Here is an 11,918-nt window from a genome sequence, read left to right as displayed (position 1 = left end):
GAAGATATATATCTTTTAATTTAACATTTTTGAAAAGAAAAATGCAAAATTAACTGTCAATTAAAATATTAACAAATAAAATTTTAATTTTATAATTTATTATATATGTACATATAATTTCAATTATTGGATTTTTTTTCGATACACAATTATTGGATTTTTAAAAAAGTTATTTTAGCCTCTTTTTTTTTTTTAACAACCTACAGAACTTACAAGTTACAAGATCAGTCGAGTCGAAGTCATATTACTGTCAAGTGCAGTGGTGAACTTGAAGTTCCCTCAGTCAATACCTCGGGACAGTATAGATATGTTTTAATTAAGCTTTTAAATTTCAACGTGGTTGACACACAAGTAATTGTAAGAATTTAGAGTTAACTCTCATCCTCTCGGGATGGAAATATTTCATTTCAGCGGAACAATATATATATATATATACTCAGGTCATGATCATGAGACTCGTGACTAGATTCATGATAATGTTGGCTATCTACCAAAAATGGTTTCAAGAGTTAATTACATCGACTATTTAGCATCTGTCTCTGGATCAGAAATAACCTTTGGGATTTAATTTTCTATCAACTACACTATCGGCTACGCAGAATTGTAAATAAATATTGATAAAAGTGTCCAAAATTAGGAAGAAGTGGGTCCAAATATTTTGGCTGTGACACCCTACACTCCACGTGCTAACGAAGTTAGTTATTGGTATGGTGAGTTTCAGTACCCGATGTTAATATTGTTATATTGAATTATTACATCAAATTAATTGAGTAGAGGGAGCAGGTTTCAAACAGGATTAACAATTTATTTGAGTGGTTTATTGTGCCTGTACTTTTTTTGTCCCTAATTTTTAGGGTATGATTCCCTTGTTTACAATATCAGTTGGAATTTTAATTGTTGAGTGCAATTGAGCTGAGCGTTAGGTAGTTTTTCAGGTTTTTGCAGCACCCTGGTCGAGTTGTCGAGGCTGTATTGGATGAGTTAGTTCAAATTTTAAAATACTTTTTCTAATTGGTTGGTGGAGTCAGAAACTTGGAATTGGTTTTCCGTTTCCGCCAACTTCTTGTAGCATCCTTTCATTTGTACTACTTAGGGTACCTCATAATTGAAGGTAGAGTACCGTAATTTACCTGGGGTAGAAATTTGTCGACTCACCTGAATTATCCTTTTTTGTTATTGTACGCATAGATGATTGATGAACATCATTAATGCATTCATAATCACGGTGGTTATCTACCAAAAATGTCTTCAACAATTAATTATAGCGACCACAAGAGCTAACCTTTATTTTTGGTCTTAAGGTTTGGAGTTCAGTGTTATATGTCAACATGTCAATATCACGCTAATATTTGTCTTAGATGATCATGTCTGTCGGTATCAGTATCACGTTAGCTGTTGTGTTAGCATATTAACACCACATTATCTTTTTTTATAAGCAAAATTCATAGAAACAGAGTACAAAAAGTATTAATACGAGTACGAGGATTTTGCAGGGTCATATAAAAAAGAAATAAAGATACAAGTGGGTTAATACACTAGATTGAAAAAAGAAGAATATCAAATATTATTCTTTTAACGTTAAACTAAATCTAAGATATATACGACTTTCATCAAATCCAAAAACTCCGATGAAATTGAAAGAAGCACCTTGACATTGGAATACAACTCATATTCTAAGTAGAGCAGATCACTGTCTGTGTACCAAAAATATCACTAACAAAACTTAATTTTTTCCTTATCAAGAGCGAGTTAAACGGGATATAATGATAAAATATGTTATTAGGTAAAATCACAGAATAACCAAGTTATATGAAAACTATATACCAAATTTAATTTATCACAGGACAAAATAGAAATAGCACATATCAGTAACACGCTACTTCATAAAAATTCTTCAAAAAATGGTCAAAATGAGGAGAAAATGGGTAAGGTTCCAAGTAGAAATAGGAGAAGGAATAGACTCAGTCACATATGAATTTAATTTGGTTCAGCTCACATTACCTTTAATTTCATCTCTCAAAAGAGTAGACGAAGTTTACCACATGGACATTAATGAAACAAAATGTGGTAGAAGAAAAAGGACACATGATAATACTGACTGAGATCTGATTTTTGAATGATCTGGTACACATTCTAATAAAGCAACATTTGGCCACCTGCAGTAAGAAATGTCAGAAACAACTACCGTCTAGAATTGGATAGAGGAGGCATAACTATCTTCTTTTTTTTTTGTTGGTTAATGGAGATATCACTGTCTGGCCTAGTTTATCTCGTGCTAACTTTCTTAACCACCAAACAAAAAAAATGTTAACTTTCTTAAACCACCAGAGTCATTCTAGTGGAGTTTGGGGTCGCTTAACATGGAATCTTAATTTTATTGTTTTTCCTTCCTTGATAAACACACGCTATATGCTTTCTAGCAGTATGTGATTCAGCGGAGATACAAACACGCCTTAAGGATTTCGGGTGCAAGAGACTTCTGGACTTGAAAATGTACGTATGTAGGAAGATGACTTACTTTAGGAGATCAAACCCAAACTTTTGATTAGGAAAGTAATGTATTAGATAAAAAAAAAAAATACAGAACTGCTTTTAATTTACATATCACTACCGGAAAAGAGACGTTTTTGCTGATTAAAAAAAAGAGAGGGAAATTTTGTGCTTTACTATATAATTTCTTTTTAAAGAGGTTAATGGAAAATTAGTGATGCAACTATTTTGAAATAAGACTTAATTTATATATAGTTAGTGGGGTAGTTTGTTTTTATATGAAATTAAAACGTAATAGAGTATAGCTTATAATGTCAGTTAAAAGGTAAAATAGTCCAAACAAAATATGTAGAAGTGGATATCACTTTATTTATTTTAGAGTGACACCAACTTTATAGTAATCATTTTTTCTTGGAAAGATTTAAATCATCTATTAGTATTTGGTTTGCTCGAGAGGAGAATTCAATTTAAAAGATTAATCCAATAGGTGAAAGAGTATCAATTTAAAAGAATATCACATTAAATAGTTCATTTTATTTAATATGAGATTTCGTGACAAAAAAAAAAGAAAAGGAGGAGAGGTTATGATTCAACTCTTTTTACTAACAAAAACTAATAAATTAACTACTAAAATTTGTTATAAAAAATTGTGTACTTCCAACAAATGTTTACTTATGTTTATGGATATATGAAAATTCTTTTACATGTGATTTTTATTATCCGTACTAATTAAATAAGATATCAAAGAATTTATAATATTCAAATATCATATTCAATTAATTAAGTTAAATTCTCATTTTCTTTCCGTTTGTACATGTTTTTTATTGTGAAAAAAAGTTGAAAAAGAGAAAAGGAGGTTTTAATTCCTAGAATAAAAAATTCCATCGGATTTGTTACATTAGATTAAATTAAACTGTGTATAGGATAAAAAGTTGAATTTTTTCAGTGATGATGATAATTAGACATTTAAAACAATATTTTAAACGAATCGATTCAACTACTTAATGTTGCCGATGTTTCTATGGATAGCCAACTAATTAATAAACTGAGATGCTACTTGTTATCCGATCGCTTGGTCACTATTCTACTTGTAATAACAGTATCTCTTAGTTTAATTTCGTACTGATTAGGGATCTTATTAAAGGGATTGTCACTTTTTCTCTTACAAGTGTAAATATGTTCATTAATGAAAATTGATCAAGTTGCAAATCCTCCTTCGTTATTATTACAGCATTTATAAATAAAGTTCCAATTAAACCTTCCTTTGCAACTTAAAATTTAATGTTCATTATTCTCATGTTTCCTAAAACGATTTTTGAATGTAAGAATTAGTAACCCAAAATAAAAAGTAGAACTTAATTAAATCTGATTTTGATAAATAAATAAAAAACCTTAAATATGATTTTAATTGAAAATACAAATTTAAGTAGAATCGATCATACCATATACGTACCAAGGGTTAAGAGTGGTTGGGACCATGACTCTTCTGGATACTTACCTTTTTAATGCTATAGAATTATTTTTATCTGATCCTTAAAAACGTAAAACTTTGTACGAGAATGGAATTTAATTTCTTTCAAGTAAAATGTTTGATAGAGAACTCATATGTTATTTTATCCCCAGAGAGGAAAAAGAAAAATAAATATAAGTATAAAAGAATTTATGATATAATAAGAAAAAAGAAGAAAAAAATAAGAAGTGTTAATCAAGGATTTATAAGGACAAGTTGTTTATGGATCATTATTTTTCTTTTTAATTATAATTAATGTGATTATATAAGATTTATCTAAGATCTCTCCATCTAAATCGCCCTCTCAAATTAAGCTTGATTTAGGGGGGAATTTCGGCCATAGCTAAATTGATACCTAAAGTATTTTTACCCTAATTAAAACACGACTTATATTTGGACACCTGTAAATTTTAATTATCTAATTGATATTTTTATTTTATTTTTTATTTTTTTTCTTCCTATCAAATCATATCATTTACTCTTTTTATTTTTTTATTTCTCTCTCAAGGTTTTTTTTCTTAAGGTGTTACGTACATAATACATGAGGGTCTATATATATTTATTTTAATTAAAATTATGACTTTTTTTTAACACGGAATATTAGATAAGGACAAGCTCATCCCCATTCCCCGTACAGAGTCACGAAAGACCATAAATTTCAATGAAAATTTAATTGTGTGGCTGAATTTTACAAGCTTACCAAAAAGCAAAAGCTGTCTTAGAATTTAACTCAAGCCTGATTTTGTAGGAGCAAAAAGTCGATCTAATAAGCCAACCTCCTTGTGGTGTGGTAAGTAAAAAGGAATACTTGTAAAATTGAAAATGTTTTAAGACAAACTCGCGTTTATTTATACAACAAATTCTTCCGACATTTTTTTTATAAATTATTTTTATTACATCGTCATTTTATCTTATATTTTTCACTCTTCCTTTTCTGTTTCTCTTATTGATAAAAATGTATATACCAATTTATACTTTTAGGTAATTTTGATTTTATTTTTTAAGACTTAAAAAGCAAAAGAAATTACAGACCTCGGATCGGACTTCGAAGGATGCAACGTGGGCTCTGGAATCTGGATCTAGAGCACAAGAGATATTACAAACCTCGGAAGAGACAATCGTAGGTTTTGTATTTGTTACTGTCCGTAAATGAGATTTACATACGTCGCCCGTACATGTTACTGGAATAAATTGCTAACAGGTAAGATCTATACCCTATAAAAAATACCTTTTTTTTATCAAAATAAATTAGTAAAAGGAGGATGCCACTTTCAGTGTTATAAAATAAGGCATTATTGACCTAAAAGAAATCAGTATTTTTTATTTGACTGAATAAAAAGTATATACAGAGAGAAAGATTAAGTTTTAGAAATAAATATATATTTTTTTATTTCTTCCTTTATTTTAAAAAAGACTCTCAAAGAAAAAAATAGAAAATATAAATATAATAAGTGATATAATTCCTCATTAAAAATATCGGTATAAATTTTTACAGATTTCAAAATTAAGGGTATATATGTTTAGATAAAATCGATTCAAAATATTTCCAAGAAAATAAAATAAGAAAAAAAAAGGAAGAAAGTTAATGCATACATTGAAAATCCTCTTTTAAAAAAATAATATAAGAGAACTTTTAGAAGATTAGGTCACAAAAGAGTCTTGTAAAAAGAAAAAGAAAATTTTATAACAGTATCATATATATATATATATATATATATATATATATATATATATATGTATGTATGTATATATTCAGGGTGAAGCATATATATGTGTATGTGTTAAAAATTGTAATATTACTAGTACTATTTGGGTTTGTAATTTTCAGGTGTGTAAATATGATCATCGATCCATGTAAAATGCAATAAAGTCCATGCAAAAGCAAACGAAATAAATAGGGGTGCTGGTGAGGGGGAGGCAGAAACAGTATGGTATCCGAAATTGTCAACCAATCCATGTTCGTTTTCTCCCATGTTATCGCTTCTATCTTTCTCCTTTTGCTTTGAACCTCTACCTCTACGTGTATGAAGCTCTCTCATTCTGTTCATGGCGTCCAAGTCCAACAACAAAACTCCACCCGACCCAATGATCTCCTCCGGCCACACCCTCATTCCGGCGATTCGTCGTCGCCGGAAACATCGAAATCCAGGCATTGCCGTCGCCTTTCGCCTCAAGGGGGCACACAAGAAGCACTCTGCAAGTAACAACAACAGTTCCCCTGTGAATTTCGGGGAAGGTTTTCAGAAAAGTGAGGAGGCTTCGGCGAGGAAGCTCGCAGCAGGGTTGTGGCAGTGGCGGTTTATGAACGGTACTGTTTTTCGATATGCACCATCGTTGCCTCCGTCCAAGTCTCAGGTATAACTGTCAATGTGCAACTCTTTTTCATTTCCTCTTATATATCTTCGTTTTAATTTGAGTACAATTTTCTTTGTTAATTTGGTTCGGTAGTAGTAGTAAAGCCTAAAATGGCAAACCCCAAACGTAACTAATTTGGAAACTATAAACCTTGGCATTTAATTAGCGAAATTGTATTTATGATACTTTACTAAAAGAAGTTAGAAAAGATATATCCAGCCTTGTGACTTTTATGCTGCTTTTTAGAAAGAATACTATGTAAGACAGAATTTTCTAATGAGTGTTATTAATACACCATTATTAAATATATATTTTTTCTTCTAACACTTAATAAAAATATTATTAAAAAGTCTTTGCTCACATTTAAAAAATGTTAAATTATAAATAAATATTATTAATATATTTTTATAATATTTATTAAATGTAACATATAATTTATGTTGTTAAAACCTTTTTATGATATTTTTAGACTTTAATAACATAGATTACATATAGCATTTAATAAAATGTCACAAGAAAACTTAATAATATGAGTTATACACAATATTTAAAAAATATTATAAAAACATATTAATAATATTTATTTATAATTTTGTGATATTTTTTGAATGTAAGTTTTTAGTAACATTTTTATTAAGTGTGAAATAAAAAATATTTTTAAAGATCATATTTGTAGTAATACGCTTTTCTAACACATTATTTACTAAAATTATAAAATCATGAAACATAAAATAAGAAATAAAACCTGTACTGGTACTAGAAAGTATATTTAAAAGATTATGGTAGAGAGAGAGAGTTATTAATATTTCTCAGTTTATAATTATTGTTTATATATAAAGTGAAAATCTTCGTTTTTTAATTCTGATCAATATTTTCATGGTTGCATTTTGATATATATATTTATATGTCGAAGAAAAAAAAACAAAAGTTTAATAAGAATCGGCATATATATATGTATATATATATGATTTTTCTTATTGTCTTCCAACTTCAGTTATTAAATTGGTTTAAACTTTTGTTTTGTATTTTTTAGCGTCGGCTTCTTGTTTTGGTTTGTGATATTTTTTGTTTTTACAATTTATGAAAGACCGATTTCTCTTGATCCATCTCATGATATATGCTAATTTCCAAATTCCAACTTAGTTAATTTATTTTGTGTGTTATAACAGCCGTATCTCATGTTTGGATCTACATATGGGATTCATGTTTTCACATCAAAATGATCAAATCATGTATAAGACCCAGTTGCAACTCTTACTTCTGAGTTGACGCACTATACTGTGCCAAAAGTAAAGTGAATCCAAACGCGCTGGCGCTAGTGGAAAAATAAGTGTATTGTCTTCTTCAGACACATATGCATGAAATTGTTGTGAACCCTCATCCAGCCTTTTAAATTAACAAACAATTATCATCAAGGAGGGTTCTTGTATATCTTCTGCATTGGGCACGTATGTATAATTTTTTTCGGCCAAAAAAATATAAAATAGATAAGATGTACTCCAACCCATTTATGGAACATCTAATACCTGTCACTCAGATTTATATATACATAAGTTCTGCCTACTCTATAAGCACTTCATACCTTGATCACTCAAAAAGGGCCAAGATATAAATTAAATTTAATCAAGTGGTCAAGCACATATTAACTGTTAATTTGCTACTTCATTTCTATAGATAATATCATTTTTATGCCACCATAAAGACCAAACAGCAGCAAACCACCATGCTTTAGTACTTTCCTTTCCACAACATTGCAAGAAGTGTTTCCTAGGATCTCTGGGCAGCACCACTTGAATCCCAACCCACCAACAATATTCCTTGGGCATGTATAGATGATTCAGCATTTCAGCTTATATATTTTTTTCCTACTCAGTATCTCATCAGATTTGGTATTCTATTTTTATTTTTTTTACCTTTTGATGTGGTGAAACTTATTATAAATTTTTTTATATATGTCTTTCATTCTTATCAATAAAAAAATCTTAAAATACTAATTTGGGAGGTTTATTGATTTTCTCTCTCGCTTTCCCCGTTTTCATTTTCTCATGTCATCCTCGCGAATGCTTGCTAACGGGAATGTAAAGATCACGTTGCCTCATCGTCACAATAGTAAAGATCAGCAAATGAAGCCAATAACCATCTTGCGTTCAGGAAATGGACTTCGCTCTGAGGTATGAGTTACATATATGCTTATGATTATTTTACATGGATCAGCTATTTGAGACTGGAAAGCCGTTTTAGACTTTTAGTCACCTTAGATTATGTATTCGCCTCTATTATCTATTCATATAGAGTGTATTTAAGCTTTTAGGGGTGATGAAGTCTAACGGAGTCAAATTCGACATGTGAATGTAAGCTTTGACATCTGGGGAAAAGTTCTAACTATTTCTATTATACTCCAGTTAATTTATGAAACAAAAACAATCGTATTAATTTGAACAATTGGTCCATGCATGACTGTTATAAAAAAAATGTTTTTTTATCCCTTAAAGTATCATGATATTTTTAAAAATTCGTTCCTATTTAAATTCTATTTTTTTACGTTTTCAAAAAGTTATAAAAATAAAGTATATTTTTAAAATAAATTTTGTCGTACCCTCAGAAAATTAAGAGTACCTACTGTTTTTTTACTAATAGTTGAATGAATTTAATATAATTATCTTTTCCCTTCCCCTCTTTTTTAATGCATCTAAATTTATTCAACTATTCACCCGAAAAATAATTGTACACCAATATCATTAGATTTCTTTGATATTAATTATTGAAAATCTCTATTTCTAATGAGTCCTGAATGGTGTTTGAGGCAAAAACATGGTGACTGTTTCGTATATCATTCGTCTATTACTTTTCGTACTAAAAAGTATTATATTAAATTAAAATTTATTAAGTTAACCAAAAGACGGAATGAAGCTTAAATATACATGATATATATGTTCCTCCTCCTGAAAAAAAAAAATCAGATCCAACAATCCAATCTATATTCTAGGTAGTGATTTACTTTCTTTTTTTTCTCAGCTTGAATCTTCGACGCCATGTCTCAAATATTGTTCAAAGGAAGAGGCAACAAAATGGAACCCTGCCCTTAATAATGAAGCATTCAACAAGTTTACTATGCTTTATTCCATGAAGCATCTTGAAAAAAAACAAATTGTAGGTGACTGTTACTTTGGTGTCACTAATTTGCTAGAACTCTTACGAGCTCAGAGGTCCATCAATGAACTCAAGGCCACACAGAAATCCTCTAGGAAAAGAGGGGAACAATTTTTGCAGAATCTTGAAGACAAAAAGGTCCTCCGGAAGTGTAGAGAATGCCACAAGATTGAAACAACGTTTGATAACATAAAGGACAAGTTGGCAAGGGAAAAAAGAAGTAGAGAAAGGATGGAGTTATTCAATACCAAATTGGTACACGAATTGGCTAAAACCAAGACTTCTGCAAAGCAGTACATGACTAACTACAAGAAAGAAAAGAGAGAAAGAAAAGTGATAGAGGAAGTGTGTAATGAATTAGCCATGAAAGTAAGGGAAGACACGGCTAAGCTTGAGATGTTGCTAAGAGATTCCGTGAAAATTTGCAAGGTGGTGGAAGAAGAGAGGGAGATGATGGAAATGACTGAGCTATGGCGCGAAGAACGCATGCAAATGAAGCTAGCCGATGCACAGTTTGTACTTGAAGATAAATACAATCAGATGGTCCAGTTGATTGCTTTTCTCCAAGTGTTCTTGAGATCAAGGGGTGCCGAACTAGACACCACTGAACTAGAGGACGTAGAGTTGATCAAACAGGCAGTTGAATCAGTAAATATTAAACGCATTGTGGAGCTTTCATATGATTTCTCAAAGTCATCTGATGATGCAGTTTCCACTTCTGAAGAGCTAAGAAAAGAAAACACAGAAGAGGAGTTGAATAAAAGCCCTATATTGCATCACAACAGTCCCTCCAGTGATTATTATATTGAATTAGAACTAAATAATAATGGTTATCTTGAGGATCAGAAGTTTAATTCAATGCCACAAAGAGGAGACACAGACACCTATTCTGTTAATGTTAACCAAGACAAGGATATGTTATTAGGTAGTGAAGCAGAATGTAGTGAAAAGGCATGTTTGGAACCTTTGAAGAGTAGTAAAGTTTGTCTTACCTCTAAACAGCTAATAAGGTCATGCCCCAATGGTGGAAGAACGATTTCTTCTACAAAATCTTCACAGGATAGAAGGCTAGGTGATGATGGTTGGCACAAACAAAAGGAGTGTAACCAAAGACTTCCAACAAGCTCAGTTCAATGTCAAAGTTCTGTTGAAGGTAGCTTCAAACACACGGAAGAGCAAGACAAGACCCACCTAAAGATAAAACAACTAAAACTCAAGCTTTAAATTTTAAAAAAATATTTGTTATTAGTTTTTATAAAATAAAAATGTCTCATGTATGGACAAGAAATTCATCTATGTTGACAAAAAAAATACCTACTACTATATAACTATTACATTATAAAGTGAAGAGGCCCTGGAACAAGGAATCTCTACGTACAATGACATGAACCCATCACACACTATCCGTGGGATGAGAGGGTGCACAAAATGGCCCGAGGTATTCCAAAATCCAATTTCAAAGTCACCCTTTTGGAAAGGAGTGAAAAGCCAAAAATAAATCGGTTATGCTTAAGTCGAAGACTTAATAATTAGGCCCTGTACGTTTATTTAATGTTTGAGTTTTCACATGTTCTTAGTTTATTAGCTGGTTTCATATCTAAATCGATATTTTCTTAAAGAATGATAATGCTTTCGTTTACTATGTATTAGCATTTGAATTATTTTTTTTGGTTAGATTGAATTTTTTTTTATGTAAAATATGGCTTATCATTCCATAACAGAAGCAGAATCCATTACATCTTGTGCTACTATGAGTTACAACTGATATGGAACTTCATCCAGCTAGTAATTTTCATTAGCAATAAAAGATAAAGAAACCAACTCATGTGCTACCCGATTACCTTCCCTTCTAGTAAAGGTGAACAAAAATATATTACAATTGTCAAAGCCTAACTTGTAAATCCAAAAGTAATCAATCAACACCAAGTATAATATTGACTGCGCAAACATGCTGTCAGCCAGTAACTTCACACATAACGCACGTTATTTGTAATTTTTTGTATTGCAATGTGAAACCAAACAGGTCCACCAATTCATACGTGACAGGTCCACCAAAGTTGGTGTCATCTTTCAATCACTCAAATCCTCAAAGTTAGGTGAGATCTTTGAATTGGGTGTGAAGGGTGCTGCTTACCCAAAAACGGAAGACCATTTCGGATGAGGATCGTTTCTCAACAAAATTTTATTTCATATGAATAGAAGCAAAACTTATTGTACATATCAAAGTTTTTAAGCTATTGGACTTAAATGGCACGATGTGCAGCTATAATAATCTGCCAGGATCTTTATCCCCTTTTTAATAAGTTATTAATTAATTAATTAAGGCAGTGTTTGATAACTTTTTTTTCTAAGGAGAAGCTTGGCCAAATAATTTTATACAAATTTCTTTAAAAAAAGCTTACAAAATGAAAAA

The 11,918-nt window shown here is 30.6% G+C and overlaps 1 protein-coding gene across 1 annotated transcript; it reads left to right on the top strand.

Moving 5' to 3' along the window:
• The first annotated feature begins 5,935 nt into the window (after positions 1-5,935).
• Positions 5,936-11,208, top strand: LOC102660474 (uncharacterized). Its single transcript, XM_014761747.3, has 3 exons — positions 5,936-6,355; positions 8,440-8,526; positions 9,371-11,208. Exons 1-3 carry the CDS (start codon positions 6,047-6,049, stop codon positions 10,727-10,729), a joined length of 1,755 nt encoding a protein of 584 aa, XP_014617233.2. The 5' UTR covers positions 5,936-6,046; the 3' UTR covers positions 10,730-11,208.
• The last annotated feature ends 710 nt before the right edge of the window (positions 11,209-11,918 follow it).

This window comes from Glycine max, chromosome 9 (assembly GCF_000004515.6).
Source record: "Glycine max cultivar Williams 82 chromosome 9, Glycine_max_v4.0, whole genome shotgun sequence".
NCBI lineage: Eukaryota > Viridiplantae > Streptophyta > Magnoliopsida > Fabales > Fabaceae > Glycine > Glycine max.
The sequence above is the reverse complement of the archived record's forward strand: the minus strand, read 5'-3'. Positions and strand labels throughout refer to the sequence as shown.